This window comes from Cryptomeria japonica, chromosome 1 (assembly GCF_030272615.1).
Source record: "Cryptomeria japonica chromosome 1, Sugi_1.0, whole genome shotgun sequence".
NCBI classification, from domain to species: domain Eukaryota; kingdom Viridiplantae; phylum Streptophyta; class Pinopsida; order Cupressales; family Cupressaceae; genus Cryptomeria; species Cryptomeria japonica.
In genome coordinates, this window is record NC_081405.1 from 690,762,095 (window position 1) to 690,784,097 (window position 22,003).

A 22,003-nucleotide genomic window follows, 5' to 3' on the forward strand; every position below is an offset into this window, starting at 1 on the left:
GAATATTTTTTGTTTAATTATATGAAATTATTTTGTATCATTTAAAATTATAGTGAATAAATTCTTGATGCTAATTATTTTGTATCTATATTTATATAATATAAAAATATTATATAAATAATTAAAGTATATTTATTGATGATATATATTTTTATGTTTCTTTTTTGTTATTTCTTTTAATATTTATATCTATATTTTCTCTGTCTTTAATATGACATTCTTATCTATTTCTCTTCATTCATATATTTTTTTTTGTATATTTTGTTTATTTGTTGCAACCTTTAATAAAATATGGATTTATACCTTTCTTCATTTCTTCCCAGACACTTATTTGTTTTTGTCCACACATTATGTCATTATATTTCTATATAATATAATTTTACCATGTCATAGTCGAGTCTATAAATTTAAATATGAAAATATAAATCATTAACATAAGAAAATTAAAACAAGTAATCACAAAATAGACTAATAGAACACAATAATATTTAGTTGGAACATGTGGAAAAACAAGAATCAAACTTGTAAATCATTAGTTACAACAATAATCAACTATTTAAACATTTATCCACGTGACAAAAATACAACTAATTTTAAGAAACAAACTCGTAAATTACTAGCTTCAACAATAATCAACTATTTAAACATTTATCCACGTGACAAAAATATAATTAATTTTAAGAAACAAACTTGTAAATTACTAGCTTCAACAATAATCAACTATTTAAACATTTATCCACGTGACAAAAATATAACTAATTTTAAGAAACAAACTCGTAAATTACTAGCTTCAACAATAATCAATTAATTATCAAGAGATTTTTGGATTTGATTGTGTCAAAGATTTTTGCATCAACGTTTCAGATCACACTCCGTGACACAATCGAATCCAGAAATCTCTTGATAATTATATGATGGATTGTGGAAATCTCTTAGAACTGAATAATCAATTATTTAAACATTTATCCATGTGACAAAAATATAACTAATTTTAAGAAACAAACTAGTAAATTACTAGCTTCAACAATAATCAACTAATTAAACATTTATCCACATGACAAACATAACTAATTAAGCCTAGAGGCTTTATCCACATGACAAACATAACTAATTTTGTAAATCATAATACCTAGAGTGATTTGAACTTATTTAACAATCATCTAAAATTAATAAAATATTTTAATCAACAACAAAATGACAATTATTTAACTTTTCTTCCTCAAGACTAGTTTTTACTTAGTGTTGATGGTGATAGACAAAAGTTTCATTTATAACCAACAGTTTAACCTATATTGATAGATTAAAAAAAACATTATTAAAATTTACAATTTTTTATTTAAAAAAATTTCAAATTATATATGTATGTGTATTATTTTTCATAAAATAAGATATACACAAATAAATATATTGATTGAAAACATTAATTTTTCATAATTCATGAATTGAGAAGGATGGATTTTAGATTAGATTGATTGTGTGATATGAAACATTGATAAAAAACTAACACACAATCTAATTTACAAACTACTCAGATATAAATATAAATACATTTTTGCAGCTGAGCACATAAGTAATATTTTACTTAGCAATCAAATTCTAATTGTAGGTCCCACCTGCGAAATCGCACGCGTATCCGAGTTCCAACATAACAATCTACCTTAATTCTTTTTGGGGAATGCATTATAAACATTTAAATTTCCAAAATGACAACTGTCACATAGAATGTCCACCGTCAAAAACAAACCGTCAAAATCAAATCGCCAGTGCTAAGTCTTAAATGTAATCTGCGCCACAGAAAAAACCCTAATATAAAATTACTTTGGGACTACACTCATTTTCTCGATATTTGGGTGCAACTTCATCGGAAAATAAAAGCCCTTCAAGCAACTTTCCGATAAATTAACCCGGTGAACTGATGGTGACGATGGTTTGTTAGCTTGAGGAGGAGAGTGGGGTTTTATGTAGTTTATTTTGGTATTTATTAATTAAAAAATTTAAATAGGTTGGATTTTCTTTAAATATTATGTTCTTTTTTATTTGAAAGTAGGGGTTTGTGATAGTAGTATATTTTAATTTAATCATCTCAAATTATTTTGTATCAAAGAAAGAATATGATCTAAATTTTTAAGGAGTTCTATAACTTTGGGTTGTATAATATAATAAAATATTTATTTATTATTTATTTTTAATTATGTATTTATTTTTTATTTGTGAATTTAAATTTTTTTATGATTATTTATATATAGTATTCTTATCTATTTTGTTTCATTCATTTGTTTTTATCTTACATTTATTTATGTTCAAATACATTGATTTATGTTGAAATACATTAGTCTAGTATATATAAATTTAAATATCTTAGGAGATATTTTGTTAAAACAAGAAGTTGAAATACATTAGTCTAGTATATGCAAATTTGAATATCAAAATACAACAATTTTTTTACCTAAGTAAATTAAACAGTGCAATCACTAAATGGACTAATGAAGCACAATAATATTTAGTTAGAACAAATGCAAAAAGAAGAATCGAAACTTTGTAAATCCCCAATACAACAATAACAAAACAATTAAACGTTTGTCCACATGACAAATATATAACCAATTTTGTGCATCAAAATAGACTTAATTCTCAAATCATAATAGATGTTCACAAATAATAAAATATTCTAATAATTTGAATATTATTTCTCTATATACGAAGGATAAGAATTGAGATTTCAATTATTTGATTAATTGTTTCTTTATATAGAAAAGGTTAGAATTGGGTTTTTGGAGGTGAGTGTAGAGATGGAAAAAAATAACAAATATATGAGCAATAGTTTCTTCGTGTACAAAGGGTTAGGATTGTGTTTAGGATGGGTTTTTTTGGAGGTGAGTGTAGAGAAGGAAAAAAAAATACTTATCTTGAGTAATAGTTTCTCTATACACAAAGGGTCAAGATTGTGTTTCCGGTAATAATTTTTTTTGTAGTTGTTTACCGTACCCAAAGGATAGTTATTTGAATAGATTTGTTTAGAATCAGGATTTTGGGAGGTGAGTGTAGAGATGGAAAAAAATAATACTTATCTTGAGTAATAGTCTTTCTATACACAAAGGGTCAAGATTGTGTTTCTGGTATTATTTTTTTGGAGTAATAGTTTCTTTGTACACAAAGCTTTAGGATTGCAAAGCTTCGGGATTGCTGTTCCGATAATAGTTTGAGTAGTTGTTTCTCCCGACACAAAAGGTTGTGAGTAATTGTTTCTCCAGACATAAAACGTGAGTAGTTGTTTCTCTTGACAAAAAAGGTTAGGATTGGGTTTTTGGAAGTGAGTGTAGAGATGGGAAAAAATAAAAAACAAAAGGTTTTGAGTAGTTGTTTCTCTTGACACAAAAGGTGAGTAGTTGTTTCTCCTGACACAAAAGGTCGAGATCGGGTTTTTGGAAGTGAGTGTAGAGATGTGAATTATCTAAGATTGTGTTTCCCTTAATAATTATTTGAGTAGTTATTTCTCCTGACACAAAAGGTAGGGATCTGGTTTTTGGAAGTGAGTGTAGAGATGTGAATTATCTAGGATTGTGTTTCCCTTAATAATTATTTGAGTAGTTGCTTCTCCTGACACAAAAGGTCGGGATCGGGTTTTTGGAAGTGAGTGTAGAGATGTGAACAAAAGATCAGGATTGGATTTTTGGAGGTGAGTGTAGAGATAGAAAAAATAATTAATTGTGTAGAGAGAGAAAAAATAATTAAATATTCCAATAACATAATAACTAATATTTAAGTAATTGTTTCACCGTAAACAAATGATAGTTATTTGAGTAGTTGTTTCTGACCAGATTAGGATTTTAGAGGGAGTGTAGAGATGGAAAAAATAAGCAATTATTTGAGCAATAGTTTCTCCCTATACAAAGGGTTAATTATTTGAGTTGTATTTCTTTGATTTTGGAAGTGAGTGTAGATGGAAAAACGCCAAAATATTATAATCAACAAAATAACAATTATTTGAGTAAGTGATTGAAAGATAAAAGAAAATGTCTATCTTTATAATTCATTAATTTAGTTTTATTTGAGATGTCCTTAAACCTCATTTTAAAACATTCGAGGAAGACATTTTTCTACAATTCATAACGTTTGTTGTGTATCTTTTAGTATTAGCTGCGCAAGTTTATTTTATTTTCTGAAACGTTAAGAAAATAAAATTACATAGCTGATCAAAAGATGCTCAACAAACATTTAGAGAAATTTAAAATCATGTTTTTCGTTTCCATACAATTTTAAAATAAGAAATTTACAATCCAATAAGGAAAAAATACAATCAGACAAATATTAAAATAGACCATAGATGCAACACATCTAAACTATTATTTTTCCACATCTTTCAAATATTTTTATAATATTAAAAAAACAATTATTCATCCACTCTCTAGGGGATTGAAAAAAAAGCAAAAAAATTATAAACCTTAATATGATATTTGTGATAACTTTTTCATGGAGTTCCATGATTAAAAAAAAAAAAAAAACAATTAAATTTTTTATTGTAAAAAATAATTCTTTAATATCAAAAATAATAGAGCGCCCCTGAATGCATTTGTTTACCCTTTAAACCATTTCTAACGCACGGCAAATTCCAGTGCATCAAATTTTCCCGATCGAAAAAGTCCCTGTCTTACAGTGTGAATGCCAGAAATGAAGAACGAATTCGATTTCCAACATTGTAAGTGTAACAATCCACATAAATCTTTATGGGAACCGATTAAATCATGTAATTTCCGATACCTTTCGCGGTCGCCGCATGGAAGATCCAATTACCAGTCACTTCACTGTAAAACTCAATTAATTTGGGAGCCCTAATCAAATAACGGCGCCTTAAATAAAAACCCTAATTTGAGCATTTACTTTCCGATAAGAATTCGTCATTATTCCAGGTATCCACGTTCCTCGATATTTGAAAGAAACTCATTGGAAAAATAAAGCCCCTCATACAAGCTTCCCGTAATGGTAAATTACTATCAAATTAATCCACGCTTAAACCATAAACTGTCCTCATTTTAGTCAAAACTTTATTATACACGTCACTTCGAAAAGTTCTTTCGAATGTGGATTTGTTTTGCTTTTCCGGCTCGGGACCAGACCTGTGACCAAATCTAGTTTCAATGTTCTGATCAACCTCGTGAATTTAAGATTCTGTCGGAACTTCACGCTCGGAGGACACCAAGCCTCCACAACGTCTCTTTAGGCCGTTTCCCGCCCTCATATATAGTTTGTATGATGGGGAGGCAACACAAAATAGAGCATTTGGCAGTGCACTATTTGCTCAGGGTTTTAAAGTAACTTCGCACTTCGCAGGGTTTATGCTGGTTTTTGCTAAGAATTGTATGAGCTGAAAGAAGTTGCTGTTGGAAAATTTTCACATTCGAGTACCCGATGGCGAGGTAGGCTAGCTTGAATCCCTGCAATGTGTTTTTGTATGTTGCATTTCATGACGGAATTTGCAGGTTTCGCATTTTTTTCTTCGGTTTTCCTGATTGCGGATGTTATGTTTTCCCAATTGTTAATGTGACGGCTATTCAGGGCTGAGTCTGTATATTTTGCATTGAAGCAAGGGCCCCTGTTTTTGTTAGTTTTCGAGTTTAGCGGGTTGATAATATACCTTTATGCATTGCATTGAAGCGAGGGGCCCCTTTAATGGTGGCCTGTGAGCCTAATGGATTGATTATGCGTTGGCATTCTACCACAATTTTAACATGAGAAATTGATGAAGTAGCAGCCAACTTGTTTCTGCTGATGAAATAGCAGCAGAATCTTTTCGGCTGATTACATATTCACATATTGAGATTTTTTATTTTTATTTTTAATTGGGGAAAAGGTTAAATCTTAAGGTTAACCCATTGCATTGAAGCAAGGAGCCATTTGATTGGCAATTTGAGAGCCTAACGCATAGAAATTGTGCTGGCATGCGAATGCATTTGGAAAAATTAAATGGATAAAATAGTAATGTAAAACTTTTCTATTGATTGCATTTTGATATTCTTTTCTTTTTAAAAATTTGATGGGATTTCATTCGGGAGAAGGGAGGTTTAAGCTGTAAGAATTTATGCATTGCATTGGAGCAAAAACCCTGTTGATTATGGTAGTTTGATTGTTTGATGGGTAGAGCGGGTGCTAGCATCTTAATTTAATTTATTAAGTTTTTCTTATTTCTGTACAAGATTCATGTAATTTGTTTTCAAAACCACATCTTGTTTGTAACTGTTTATATAAAATATGATCATATTAACAAAACCAAATCTTGTTTGTAACTGTTTATATAAAATATGATCATATTCTCATTCCTGTCATAGAAAATAAATTAACAAATGTAAATCTTATCAATATTTTTATATACTAATGTCCTGGATCTATATCCATTTTTTTTTCTATATAATCATATTCTCATTCCTACCATAGAAAATACATAGAAGATACCTTCACAGCTACATCTTATCAATAGCTACATCTTATCAATATTTTTATTTTGAATCTTTTCTGTATCCTGGTCTTTGTTTCTGTATCCTTCATCCAGCTGCATCTTATCAATATTTTTATTTTGAATCTTTTCTGTATCCTGGTTTTCGTTTCTGCATCCTTCATCCATTTTTTCTAGCCACCGTATCTCTATTTGTTTTTCAGTTTTTATATTTCTTTATATATGATTTTATGATTAGATTTATATAATGTAATTGTACTTTTTTTTTCTTTCACATATTTATTTCTATATATGCATCTGTGCAATTATTTAAACATTCATCTTTATATTCATTTATTTACACATTTTCTTACATATTTATTTCTGCATATACATCTATATGACTATAATTGATTGTTAAATCTTTGGATCTTTGTTCATTTTATTCCGATTCTAATTGAATCTTTGTTCATTTTGTCCGACATTGGATCTTTATTCATTTTGTCCGACATTGGATCTTTATTCATTTTGTCGGGCATTGGATTTTTATTCTTTATTCATTTTGTCGGACGTTGATCTTTGTTCATTTTGTCCGACATTGGATCTTTATTCATTTTGTTTGACATTGGATCTTTATTCATTTTGTCGGGCATTGGATTTTTATTCTTTATTCATTTTGTCGGACGTTGATCTTTGTTCATTTTGTCGGACATTGGATCTTTATTCATTTTGTGGGACATTGGATCTTTATTCATTTTGTGGGACATTGATCTTTGTTCATTTTGTCGGACATTGGATCTTTGTTCATTTTGTGGGACATTGGATCTTATTTATTTTATGGACACATTTATTTCTACGCATTTGTACATCTATGTGACTATGTTTATTTCTATACACATCTATGCAATGCAACTATATTTTTATAAATCTACTTTTATTCATTTTTTTGACACACATTTAATAATATTTGATCTTTTATTCATTGTTTTTAGAAGATGCATCTTTATATCTATCTTTAACCATATTTTCTTTTAGTTTTACTATCTTTAACCAAATATTCTCTTAATTTTACACATTTTTATGTCTGTCTTCAACCATATTTAATCTTATTAATTTACTAAGTCTATTTATTAGTTTACTAGAACATACATCTTTATGTTTATTATAAATTATAGGTACCCTTACTCATTTACCCCAAGACACTTTGATTGAAAAACAGCTGCCTCTAAATGACCATGGTAAAAATTGTGTTAGCATTTTTTGCAATTGTTTCACATTACTCTTGAAAAAACACATAAGATTACAAATTAATTTCATTTTAGAGTAAGCTTGCTTGAAAAATCAAATTTTAAACAAAAATAAACTGTAAAAAAGCAACAGATATCTTTATTTTTATATAAAATTGTTGTACTCTTAGTTTATATTATTTCATAATATAAACTGTGTGCTAATATAAATAAATGTGTACTAATATCCTTTTACAATTTATTCACATTGCTTTTTAAAAAATATATTTAATAAAAATTAGTTTAATTTTAGATCAAACATTTTAAAGAATCCGATCTTAAATTGAAATATACTCCTCAAAAATAATACATCTTCATAGTTATATTTAAAATAACTGTGCACTTGTTTATTTAGCCTCACATCCTACACTCTATTTTCTGATTTCAAAACAACTGCACCTCTAAATAGTCCTGGTAGAAACTGTACGAGTATTCTTTTGCAATTTATGTACATCCTTTTTAAAATTGATACAAAATATTAACGATTTTATTTTTAAACAAAAATTTATGAAAAGCTTAAAAATCAGATCTTGAACAGGATTATGCTGCTCAAGGATAACCTTATACCATTTTTGAAATTTTAAATTAAATCAGCATGATTCTTCTAGGATTTTAGTCCTTATGGAATGATGTCAAACCTATATAGCACATGTCTCTGTAACTTATTCTGAATGGTGAAATGAGAATAAATTAATCTAGGGGAATTGGCAAGGCCAGGTTTACTCAGCCCAAGTTTTAAAAACAATAAGGTAAAGAATTTGTATCAAGATGAAACGGTCTTGTTGGCTGGGCTTGGGATGTATGCATCTATTTCATGTATAAATAGAAATTCTACTTGAAATATAAATATGAGGGTTGAAGTTTTCCTTAGATACTTCTGATAAATTCTAAGAGCAGTTTGCATGAACAATATTAGTCTTATATCCCATCACAGGTCTGCCATTTGGTAGGTAGATATAATAGGTACAGGTCTGCCATTTGGTAGGTAGATATAATAGGTACAGAAATCTATTATTTTTTAAAAATCTGCATCTTTGGGAACCCTCCAGCTTCTCTGCAGCACCTGCAGAAGCTTTCTTTGATAAAATTGGCCTCTCTAACTTTGAAGGTGAAGATTTCAGTTATCCAAGTGATAGTTATCAATTAGTTTAGAAATTTCTATTCGTTTTAACTTTGCTATCAGACTTACTCTTATCCCAACCACTTTTAATATAGAAAGATCGAAATAATTGAAAATTGAATTGAATTTATCCAAAAGCCCGCGTTATCACTCATAGGACAGCTAGGATTATTGTGATGCTGCCAATTTTATGTTGCTCGAGTTAGATAGCCTAACCCTTTGTTTCCAGTTCATTGCCTTTCACATACTGTTGCTTAATCTCCAATGGTGAACGGGTTAAACTTGGAAGTTTGAATTCGTAAAGTGTAAGGAGGACATCATTCATAAAGAGACACTCAACATAGATATGCCCAATAATTCATAACATTGGAGGGGGATGGAAAGCAGTAACTCCTCAATCCAGAAGATCAAAAATCATTTCCTCTGATAAACACTGGAGATGGGTCATGAATGCTATGACAAAGGAAAAAGAAGGGTTGCATATCTTTTATAGAAGCAGGTGAAGTACTTATATTTTTAAGTTGGCTAAGCACCTTAGGGTTTGAGGTGTGGGCATTTGGTAGAGTTAGGCTAATGCTTCACTTATATGAATCTAATCTTTTGTTGGTGTGCACGAGTTTGACAGTTGCAGAGCATACATAACTAATGAATCATCTTACTCATTGTTTTGCAATGTTTTATATGCAGAACAACAGATATTATATGTGTTTTTATTGTGCATATTTCAAAATAGACACATGTTTATGAAAAGTAAAACCACAGTTCTGTAGCTGCTTTTCAGTAGCGCTACAAACAAATCGTGCATGTTTATTTTTATGTTTCTTTGTTCTGATTGTAATAGCTAAGATTAGTTCTGTGATTGGGAATTTGGATGGATATTGAACAAATGCACCTATTCTACAATGGGTACACTTATCTCAAAATGAACGGATTGAACATTTCTTCCTCTATTTGTGGATTGAATAAAAGAACTCAGTACTAATATTTGTCTGCATAGATTGTTTCACTAGCCAGCATTTTGTAGTGAGTTTTGGTTGTGCTAGCGATAAGTAGCGAGTGGGATTATCGTTTTAAATTTTTAATTGACTAAACATGTCTCGTTATCAAGTTTTTAATTGTATTTTATATCTGTAAATTAAGGGTTTTAACTTATCAGACCCTCTGCCTAAATGTGCCCAGGAACTGGGCCCTGTTGGGACCACAAAGAGGGTTTCCGTCTTCAACAAATAAATTTTAAATACGTATGTGCCTAGTGGAGGCACCAAACCTGCAAGCCCATTGACCCACTGAGGGTTTGAATCTGGGTGACCACTGAAACATCTTAACCATCCTAACAAGAGCCCATCATATATGCACTTAATGCTCACTATCAAACAAATGTTACTGTTAAACTTTCATGCACAATGGCTTCGTTTGCTGGAATATTGTTGGAGATTTTGCATCTACCTTGCTTCACGAGTTCAGGGTTGATTAGTGACCAATTTAAAAGGGGCATGAGCTTACGAACGAATTCTAGTCTTGTATGTAGTTTGTGTTGCAGTATACTGAAACATGTAAACTTCAGGTTTCTTAGTGTCTACCTTTCCCTAAGGCTCGAGAGATTAGCTACTGTAAATAATTTCTGGAAAATGGTTTTATGGCATAACCACACCATTCCTGTTTCGTTTGCCAGCTGCACTGGATCAGTATGTAAACATTAATGCGCACTTTTGAAGGTATTAATCCCATCTTTTGTAAGCATAACTTAACTTTATCAAAATTCTTCTGCGGTAGCTACTATTTGCAATTCTTTAATGGTTAATTTAAGATTACAAACATATATTGGAAACAAACAAATTGAAAAAAGTTGTATCCTTAAAAAAAACTGAAAATATCAAAATATATCACAAAATGATACTTCATCTGTATGTATCCCTTTCTTTTCTTTTCCTTAGTGAAATGATGTGCCGATTTCTATCTTCATTTAACTGAATTTAAGCATTACCATGCGTTGAGGAATTAGCATAAAAATTGTACTACTAGTTATTTGTTCATAAAATACTTGGATACATGAAAAGAAAGCTAACTTTCTATTTTCTTATAAGGCAATGCAGAGCATTTATTATTGATGGTCATGGATTTGCAACGAAAGTAAGAAATACAAGAGGACAGAATTGGAGAAGTGATGCCAGCATTGTTTGCCCTAACTGCGACTATACAATCGATAATACTCAAGTATGGCCTTAATCTTCTTGCTAATTGCAATTCTTTGTGATTGAATATTTTTGTTTCTCCACACTCTACAGTCCACAGTATTGTGTACTTTGCAACATCTATGTGGAGATAAAGCTTTTCCAGCTAGAATATAAAATCTATTGCTTTCTCTGGATAATTAGAATATATAACTTAACAATGAGAGTCGATGGAACAAAAAGGAAACTTGATGCCAGAAGATCTTGGACCAAAAGGTGGGCATTTCCAATGGTTATATAATAAGTTCTTACCTTCAACCGAATTGACCACTGGAATGCTTCTTTTAATCAAAGCTTTCCTTTGACTAATCGCCTTGAATGGTGTCATAGCTCCTTCATCAAGTAGCAAAAGATGACATTATCTTTTGGTCCATGAAAGGCACTTCAATTTTCTAAGTAGCTGCTGCTAAGCATTTTTAGGGCTAATTCTGAGTAGCAGTCTAAATACTAAAATAGTACCTGTTGATAAAAATTTAGAGGTAATTTGCATGAATTTTCGCTCTGGCAAAAATTTGAACCAAAAATTCGTTTCTTAAGCAGTAACCTTACAATTCGTTATCAAATTGAGCTTATTCCATTTGACTCTACAATTAACATCAAATTTTACTGCTCCATTCATAAGAAACGAACATCCCCATTTTATCTAAGGTGATAGGATGGCTCCCTTTTATTAAATCTTATCGGCCTTAAATCTTCTCTATTAGAATTCTGTTTACTGAATTTTGCTTATGTAGAATTCCCTTTCATGGTCGAGTAGAATGTACTGGGGCTTATACCATTTTGTCTCATTGAAAGGTAGCCAACATTTGTTTTAATGGTTGAGCAATCAAAAAATTTAGGCTAGAAATGCAAAAGAATGTTTGTATCCGTGTATACGTGGCATCAGCTGATGCAAGGTTACTGATAATATAAGCATCTGTTTTCACAAATTGGGATCCTTTAGAATCCAATCTGTAGATAAATAGTTACACGGCTTTGTACTTGAGAGCTAAACAGTGATATCTTTTATTTGCAGGTTTCGCCAGACTGGCCTGGGCTACCTGCAGGTGTGAAATTCGACCCTTCAGATCAAGAGCTTTTGAGACATTTAGCAGAAAAAGTTGGAATTGGTAATGCAAAGCCTCATCCATTTATAAAAGAATTTATTTTGACGCTGGAAGATGAGAGTGGAATTTGTTATACACATCCTGAAAATTTGCCAGGTAATTGGTGCCTACCTTTTGATAACTGTTGCTTTACTGTTTGATATGTTTGGCTTATGTGAAGTTTTTCTGACAGGAATTAAACAAGATGGCAGTATAACCCACGTTTTCCATAAAACAAGCAAGGCTTATACAACAGGACATCGGAAGTGTCGAAAAATAACAAGTGATGCTTCTAGTGGAGGAGAAGTACGTTGGCACAAGACAGGCAAAACAAAGCCTGTAAAGGAAAACGGAATACAAAAAGGATGTAAGAAAATCATGGTTCTATATACTACTGCGAAGGGCTCAAAAGCCTGTAAAACAAATTGGGTCATGCATCAGTACCATCTCGGTTTAGATGAAGATGAGAAAGATGGTGAATTTGTTGTATCGAAGGTCTTTTATCAACAAGAATCTAAATTCGAGAAAAATGATCAGGTACATCAAGAGTATCCTTCGACTTCCACCAGTAAGGGGGATCCAGAAACACCGAATGCGATCACTCCTCCCCTGCAACCACGAAACACACATGCTTGCCTGGATTTCGTCAAGAAAGAGCAAACTCCTCAGGCAGTTTCACCTCAGGTAAAAATTCTGTTAGAAACAATAAATAAGTGATTTTGCTTTGATTTCATTCAAGTTGGTTTTTTAGGTTCCTCTGTCAGCATTTTGTAGTGCTTGATTTATTGTAATTGGTTTATGTGCTTGAACTGTTTTGGAGGCAGGCTGCATATCTTGATGCAACAACTCATCAAGATTACAAGGGGAAGGAGATAGAGTATGACAGAAGTTACTTGGATGCAACACTGGGTTACTATCCATCATGCTGTGCAGGTGAATCTCAGTTTTTTGACTCTCAGTTAATTGACTCTCAGGAGTCTCCTCTTCTTTGTTACGAGATGTTTGGGAACCAGGCTTGCCAAGGGACTGCTCAAGCTGCGAGCTCCATGCCTGATCTCTCTGAATGTGGTCGAATTGGGGGCAATGTATCTGAACTTCGTCAGAAGGGGAATTCGATGTTTCCTAAAAATCGTTCCATAGGAAACCACGAGAAAGGAAGCAGCAATGCAAATCAGGAACCTGAGAACGAATACACTCAAAATGTCGAAGCAAGACAAGTGGACACATCTGTGGACCCTGTCCTGGCAAAAATCTTCTTCGACACACCACCCGATGGGTTAATTACTGTAAGTTGGCTAGGCTTAGCTCTCAATGCTTTTACTTGCAGAGAATTATAGTTGCTAGAAATAGTGAATGGGTTTTTTTGCAAACAATTTTAAAATATGCTTTAAGGGAATATTTCCGCCAACTTCTACGATAACTAGTTGTTTTGAATATATTCTCTTAAAAAGATACCAAAGTTGTTATATTAAATGTATAAGATCTTAAGGAAACTGGGAATATATAGAAGCTTTCAAAAACTTCAAGGAACTAACAATTCCGTTTAACAAAGGTCTTGTCAAGATTTCTAATCTTCTAGAACTGTGAGATTTCTTAATCTGTAGTACTTTTTTATTGTCATTCTAATTATATTTTTTTTTGTGTTTTATACTTTGTAGTTCTCGAGCTCGCAAGATACCGAAACTATACTTAACTGGTTGAAGTCAGATGATGATATCTAGGTGAGGGTCTTTCTTATACAGGTTTGTGCAAATCTTTCCAGATTCATTTCACAGATTGTGCATGCTAGGAGATTGAATTCTAAACTCATCCACAGTGTCTCATTAATGATGTGTGTGCTTGCACAGGTTACCGTTCATGACAATGGAGTTGTTAATATGCACCTATTCCCAAAAGTTTTTAAACAGATTCTATTTAAATTTTGCAATGTCACCGGAAGCAGCAAACTGTAAAAATGGCATTTTGATTAATTTATGGTCGCAGCAAACTGTGTATATGATATTGTGCAGTCTAAATAAGTCATTTTTGGGTTGAATTTATCTGTTTTAAATTCATCGCTTATGCCAAAAAGTTCATAGGCAAATTTTGTTTATATTTCTAAGTGACATGGTATGCAAAACTGGTCATTATTTTCGACCAGCATTTATGTTACTGTACCTGAAGATTTCTATGTAGGCCATTTTGGAACATGGTCCTCTGGAAATATGTAAGGCCTTTGGACTACTTGATTAATAAAGTATTATTATTTGTGCAAATATTCTTTGCCAATCTTATTGTTTTATTCTTTATCAGCTCCATTCATCAAAATTCTTGTTTATTGCAGTCCTGATTATGAGCTTGCAGTTACATTTGGGCAATTCTACATTGTAAAGTTTCCCTTTGTACATTGTGATATCATTTCAGAGTGAGAAATGCTACCTAGTTGAATATGGATAAGTTTATGAGAGTGAGAAACGCTACCTAGTTGAATATGGATAAGTTTATGAAAATGGACAGTCGTGGTCAACTGGGTTCTAGGCTCGGCTCCCACTTTGAAAAGTGACAGAAATACCAAAATATTTGAGTAGATAAACAAGTATTTGGTTTACAGCTCTGTTCTACTTTATTTAGGCGGTAAGATTTGATGTATAATCTATGGTGTATCTTGGACGTTCAACTGGGTTCTAGGCTTGGCTCCTACTTTGAAAAGTGACAGAAATACCAAAATATTTGAGTAGATAAACAAGTATTTGGTTTACAGCTCTGTTCTACATTATTTAGGTGGTAAGATTTGATGTATAATCTGTGGTGTATCTTGGACTCAATATATAAGATTTAATACAAGATTCCACATCAATTCATATAATTCACTAGGCTAAGCCCCTTAAGCTCGGCATAGCCTGAAATCTGGGCATGTTTAAAATTTTAGAAAATAGAATTGAGAATAATGCTGGGGTTTCATGGAGGGGGGCTTTTTAAAAAATAGAGCGGGTGTTGCAGAGATTTTTCAGGAATATTTTTTAAGTGGGTGGTCCCTTGAAATGTGTAGCACAGTTCTGCTTAAAAATTTAAGCTCCTAAATTGAAGGAAGCTAGTGGTACCATGAGCAGCAGTGAAAAATGAAATAATTTGTTTTTTTTATTCTCTCTAAAATGTTTGGTGAAATTCATCTCAACTCTTTTTTGATTGCCAAGTGGCAAATACAATTCCTACGCTGGTGGAGCAATTTGTAGCCCCATCCTATTTTCACCCGCTTAAAAATGGAAGCCTAAAAAGTAGGAGCTTCTATTTTTTAGAGCAGATTCCAAATAATCCTGTAGCCCCAAAAAACAAATCTCCATAAGACGTCTCTTCCTTAAAAATAGAGCTCCCCTCCCATGAGACCCCTACCTAAGGTGCTGCTTTACTTATTTTGTTTGGTAGTGCCACATCAAATAAATATAAGACACAATTACCAAATTGTCCTACTTTTCTTGAATAATTATAGCAAAACAAAGAAATTCTGTTAGGAAATCATGTATTACAGAGCAAAGCTGTACAAGAGTCATCATGCATGTGTTTTCAAAGACCTGTACCGCAAAGCAGAAATAGTTTTTAACAGAATCCCCTTCAATTACTACTCAAGAAAAAACGAGGTAATATCTACTGCTCATAGACATGCTGCTATAAAATGTTCTGGAGAAACCTCGAACTTTATGTTATTATTGAGTGACTATTAAGCTGTAATCACTTGAATGTTTAAACAAACTTAAATATGCTGAAATCAAATCAGTGCCTGACATAATGGTACATGCAATGGAGTTCTGCTTACTTCTCACAGATGATGTTCTTCGTAGGAGGAAAGCAAGAGCTCAGAGAGATCTCACAAAAAACATATTTCAGAGATTATTGGAGAGGAAGACATAATCTGAGACTTTTATTCCATTGCAAAAGATCAAATTGAGACGATTACAATAGTTGAGGTCAAACCATAGAGTAGAAGCTACACAAAACTTACACTACTTTATTACAAAAAGAATTTTGCAAAAATTAAAGGAGGATAAAAAATAAAATTAGAAAAAGGAATATTAAGTGGAGAAGAAACAAGAGAAATTGTAGAAATAGAAAGAAGCACAACAAAATTTACTACAAGATTGTCTCTAACTAATAATTTTAATCAGATCCAGACATCATTAATCTTTTTCTATAAAGATTTAAAATCAGATCCAGACATCATTAATCTTTTTCTATAAAGATTTAAAAAGAGCTGGAAAATATACGCACATTACAAACTGATTTTTGAATGGAAAATATAAGCACATTACAAACTGATTTTTGAATAGAAACTCAGATTGGGACCATATTGAATCATATATTGGACTGCCACAAACTGATTTTTGCTCCTACAACAGTTCATTCAAAATTTGTTCACAAAATGGTGTCAACAGACTCATCAAAACAACACAACCTACATAGAAACTTCACCAAATTCATGACCAAGGTTTTAAAACATTTAAATTACATATCTTCGGACCGGTGGTTGTATACTACTTTTTAGCTAACATTATTCCCTCCCACCCTGGGGATTAATAGCGCTGGTTGGCCCGGGGTAAAGTTCCGGATATAGAGCTGAAAGGAGGTTTTGAATTGTCCTCAGTCAACTTGTCCTCAGTCAACCTGCATGTGTATAGATTGATTGATGTGTATGTGCAATTGTATGAGTTGACTCTCTATTTTTGGAAGTGAATTTTGGATCTATATGTTTTTTTTAGAAATTTTTGGTGGCTTTTGAATTGTCCTTTCTTCAAAACCTTGACTTGTCCTCAGTCAGCCTGCTTGTGTATAGATTGATTGACGTGTATGTGTAATTGTATGAGTTGACTCTCTACTTTTGGAAGTGAATTTTGGATCTATATGTTTTTTAAGAAATTTTTGGTTATCTTTAATAATCCTAGTGATATGTGCTATTTAGAGGCTGACAAATTCCTTTCGATATCTGAACTTCCTCCAAGATTTATCATTCTACTCCTAAATCTATTCATATTGATTGTGCAGGTCTTCTATTGTAACTCTTTCTATCCCATCTAGGTCTTTAAGAGCATCATATTGTTGTGCTGCAAACCTTCAGCTGATATATTTGAGTCTTTATGGGGCTTAGTAAGGTCGACTATTTTAAATAAAACTTGTATAATTGTTCGATTTCTACCTTTGCATTTTTTTGTGGTGGTCAGTTGTGTCTCCAAGGTAGTCAAGAATGCAGCACATTGGTGTCTTGCTTCATCTTCCTTTTCTTTTTAAAAATCCATTTTTACGTACTATATTATGTTATCTTTCTACATAGTTGGATCTTGGAATAGTTAATCTATCAACAACCCAAGTTCTACCAAAGTTGGCTAAGAGGGGCCCCCTTTCAAGGGTATTTTTCTTGGATCTCTTTGATGACATCTTCTAATTGTTTAGTGGTTTGTACATGTTGCTTTTAAACATATTCCTAGGAAGATTGATGGAAGAGATCTACTAACAGAAACTATTGTATGGGAGAAATGTTCCCTATGTCCACCTGATTGCCACTCACTAGAATCTAAAGTAGTTGGCTAGATGCCATCAATTGTAATTATTGTTGAGCCAAAAATTGCTTGATATGCTCCATTGTGGAGGTCTCAAATGATGATGTTGTGGAGGTTGTGAATCTGATATCTATCCAAGAAGGTAGCAGAGATGCAACCTCTTTATGTTTCTCCTTTGTGTCTTCCTCACATAAGTGATTGTAGGCCTTGGTATTAGCCTTTGATATCTCCATATGTACTTGTTGAATTATCTCTTGCTTGTCTATCATTAACTTGTAGCCCTTTTATTTTGTTTGATTCTCCTTAGTCTACATATCCTTGACTTTTTGTAATTGGAGAGGTATCATGTCCAATACTATAGTTTGGATGACTATCTCCTTCAAGTTCTCCTCTCCCTATTGCACCTTTGCTCTCTAGTTCCTTTAGGTGTCTGTAATGGGGCCCAACAAGTTCTAGTTGAAGTCTTCTAAAGTGTACCTATTCTCCATCTTATACTAGATTAGGGCCTTCTCTAATGTGTGTTTTTTTGTTAGTGGCATATCCTTATACTTCTCTAATGTGTGCTTTTTTGTTAGTGGCATATCCTTATACTTCTCTAATATTTTGGCAAAAACCCGAGGGTCATAGAGTGCACTATATAGTTGGTCTTCATTTAGGAGGGGAACTTGTTTTTTTATGCTAACCAAACTGTTAGGCTCTTTTTTAAATGGGAACTTCCTCCTCATTTTATGTGTGTAACTCCAATGGTCTATGTGCTTGTTGTTTCTTCCTTGACTTCTTCCCTGTGCTCATCTGGAGTAGAGATTCTGATGCTTCCTATTCTAATGGCCCCTCTCTCTTCGATGTAGTGGGTAATCTTTTTTTTATCGACTGACTCCCTCTTGCTTTTGCAAGTGTGGTAAAAGGTGTTTAAGTTTTTAGCTTGTTGGATGTCCTTCTAGGGGTGGGCCTGGTTTTTGTATGTTCTTTTCCCTCCTTAATGGGCTCTTTTGTTTTTTCTACTTTTTTTCCTTTCTTCTTTTCAACCTTTGTTGTTGCTTTCTAGTAAGCTAATGAATCAAAGAATTCCTTAGTGGCCTAGTTTCTGTGTGCCTCTAGATATTTTGGTAACTTTAGTAGCCCTTGTGCATAGGACTCAACTTATGCATCTAAAACTTCATATGGTAGGGGTGGTATCCATGAAGTCTAGGGATCTAGGACATCCATCAAAATGAAGTCCTTATCAACTTGAAACACCATGGCTTTGAGGTAATTCTACACAATGCAATGTGATATGGGGTACCAATCTTGCATCTTTTAAAGAAAACCCTTTAAATAACCTCCCAAAAACTTGAATATATGCATGAGGGTTTGAAATTTTTTTTGGCATACTCTAAGATTTGTGTTGCTACCACTCTATTTGTAGCCCACACTCTTCTAGTATATTGTGATAATTTTCTCACAAAATAAAAAGCTAAGAAAATTAAGAGTGCCATATCGGTCTACTTCATCTAGGATGCATTCTCTACAAGCTCCATCCTCGGGACTTGACATAGGTGAAAATCCTTCCCTTCGACCACCATCAAAATGTTAGAAAATAGTGACTCAATCATGCATTTACATAAGGTTACTATTTATAGCAAGTTCTCATTTGAGCACGAATTTGTCCAAAATTTCCCTCAGAGCTTTGGATTGGATAGATAATCATACTAATACATTTTTCATTGCAAGATCATATCTAGATTTGAAGAAATTAAAGTTGCCATTTTTGGATGTTGTAAATGAGAGTTTTGAATTCAATTTGGAAGGACTTAGAGGCTCCTAAAAGGACCAACAATATTTGTAGATGGAGTAGTAGGTTATATCTTATTAGTGCACGTCACAAGATTTCTAGCATTTCAAACAGTTTGTCAATCGGACACCCAATTCAAAAGTTATGGCCTTCAGAAGTTGGGTCTCCTATAGGAAATATAAAATGTGTTGGACACATAAATGAGTTGTAAAAAGAGAGATACAAGTGTTGGTGTGTGTTTTAACAAATCATAGGGCATCTTGCATTGGAGATAAGATGGGCACCATTTTTTGGGTGGTTTTAGCCCACGGTTTTGTAATATTGTTTGATGGTTTCATGTATTGTATCGTCTATAGATTAGGTTTACGAGGTGGAGGTTCTATGTAAGATATTTTAGTTGTTTGGTTACCTCTAGATCTATGATTAGTGATACTCTTGTTAGAAGCTTGCTCTACAAGTATATTGTAATTTGTTATTTATTTGTAAATAATATATCAAGCAACTTTTGGAGTGTGGATTTTTTCTCCTAAAAGGGTTTTCCCCACATAAATCACTATGTTGTGGTACACATGCTATTTATGTTTATTTTTGAAATTATTGTAAAGATTTGTAAAATTTTTACATTACCCTCCTCTTCAGATTTATGTGGTTTTCCCCCACATAAATCACTATGTTGTGGTACACATTCTATTTATGTTTATTTTTGAAACTGTTGTAAAGATTTGTAAAAGTTTTACATTACCCTCCTCTTCAAATTAGTTTAAGAATTTGTTCCACTACCTTAACTTCTTTACATTGATGTGCCATATGAGTAGCTACTATCATGGCAGAACCCTCCTAGCTTGTGAAGTAAATTGTATAGGAAATGAATTTCGTTGCATACAACACTGTTGTAATAGATGAAAAATTAGGGCTTCACAAGTTATGTTTTTGTAAACTAGAAAATGACCTAACTTTCACATGCATCATGTTAAAAGGTGGATGAAATCAATAGATCCAACCTGAATTCTATGAGGAAGAGGGTTAAATGCTAGTTGAAGTCCTATTTCCCCTTTTTGTTTGAGTTGAAAATGGATTTGAATTATATAGTTGACTCTAAGGCTAACAATGAGAATTTGAAGTGAAATGATGAAAACAGAATGTTACAGAAGTCAAACGGAGCTGTAAACTGTGATCTAGGCAAAAGAAGAGGATCATAACCTGTACCTGCAAATTTGGGCCGATTTTCCAAGAGTACGTAGTAGAGATTTGCCCTAGTCCTTTAATTGCAAACATAGGCAAGTTGGGTTTTTTCGAAAATGGCAAGACCCATTCAGTCTATTGGTGAAAGATCTAGGAAAATTCCTAGGGATCCTCTGAATTCGCCCTAGTCCTTTTGTAGCACCTTGGTCTCAAAAGGTCTTTGGAACTTCTGCAAAAGCTATTTTTGTTTGTTTTTGTTTTCTCTATCCTTTCACTTTCACAACTCTTAAATATGTCACTTGCACACCAAAAGAAGATAAATTGTGTTGTGGATAGGGGTTTGCCTTAAGTCAAACCTAAGGTTTGGAATTAACCCTAATTGAAATAGAAATTGAATTGGAAAGCTTGCCTTTCGAGGGCAAGGCTAGATTTGGAATTGAAATGTTTGAATGTAGATGCTTATACCTTCAATAGGTGATACAATGTTCATGTTAGAGTATTCAGGTATTTACTTGATTAATTAAACATTATTTGTTTAATTATTTAAGTTCCCTTTATCTCTTTTACACTTAAGCTAACTTTAGGTGCATATAATTAATTATTTTGATTAATTATTATGTGCAAACCTAGGTTTTCCCTTTTAGGGTTTCTTGACCTATTAAAAGTTGAGTTCTTTCTTTTCGTTGTAAGAAGAATCACATTACATATTTTTATGAATATTGAGCTCTCTCTTTTTGAGCATATTCTCTGTGTATTTGTTTTCTGTATTTGCTTCCTTGCTTCTCCTTGTAATAGGTTTTTCAGCTTGCAGAGATTATTTGGGCTCCTGTGGTGTTGTATTTTCTCAACTCAAATACGGTATTAGAGCTCAGATCTGCAGCTACCTATTCCTATTTTTGAGAATTTTGCATTTGAAGCAGATCTGGTGTTTCAGGAATTTTTTTATATACCTAGGGTTTGACCCTTTTTTTTGAGCACTTTGGGCCTAAACGGACCTCACCATCATGCTCAGAAGGCCCAAAAACCCCTATGGTCATATAAAATTCGACCTATTTTGGTTCCTAAGCCTCTAGGAGTATTTTTTCTTAGATCCAGGTCGTACAGCCTTGGCATGCAGTTCGAGAAAAAAATTCAACTTTTTTTATTTGCCTTTTATGGCATGCAAGCCAAAATTTAATTTTTTTGAAAAAAAAATTTAAAAAAAATCAAAAGGTGATAGTTGTTTTTTAAAAAAAAAAAATAAAAAAAAATATTTATTTTTTGGGGTTTGTTTTACTGTAGGGTATCGGGTTGACAGTCCGGCCACCGTACGGCGACCGGACCTGTCAGTCCGGCCACCTGCTAGCCCCGGCAGCCTCCATCTCCCTCCGGCCCCC

General features: G+C 32.7%; 1 protein-coding gene across 3 annotated transcripts; it reads left to right on the forward strand.

The window, feature by feature from the left end:
* The first annotated feature begins 5,103 nt into the window (after positions 1 to 5,103).
* LOC131063796 (SUPPRESSOR OF GAMMA RESPONSE 1) lies at positions 5,104 to 14,417 on the forward strand. Of its 3 annotated transcripts, none has more exons than XM_057997737.2 (7): positions 5,104 to 5,414; positions 10,927 to 11,047; positions 12,080 to 12,266; positions 12,343 to 12,833; positions 12,974 to 13,435; positions 13,808 to 13,891; positions 13,997 to 14,417. In XM_057997737.2, the coding sequence occupies exons 1-6, from the start codon at positions 5,407 to 5,409 to the stop codon at positions 13,868 to 13,870; spliced, it is 1,332 nt and encodes a 443-aa protein (XP_057853720.1). In that variant the 5' UTR covers positions 5,104 to 5,406; the 3' UTR covers positions 13,871 to 13,891; positions 13,997 to 14,417. The 3 variants fall into 3 exon arrangements, with proteins under 3 accessions (XP_057853720.1, XP_057853718.1, XP_057853719.1); XM_057997735.2 differs by having other exon boundaries at positions 5,107 to 5,414; positions 10,918 to 11,047; XM_057997736.2 differs by having other exon boundaries at positions 5,107 to 5,414; positions 10,918 to 11,047; positions 13,808 to 13,870.
* The last annotated feature ends 7,586 nt before the right edge of the window (positions 14,418 to 22,003 follow it).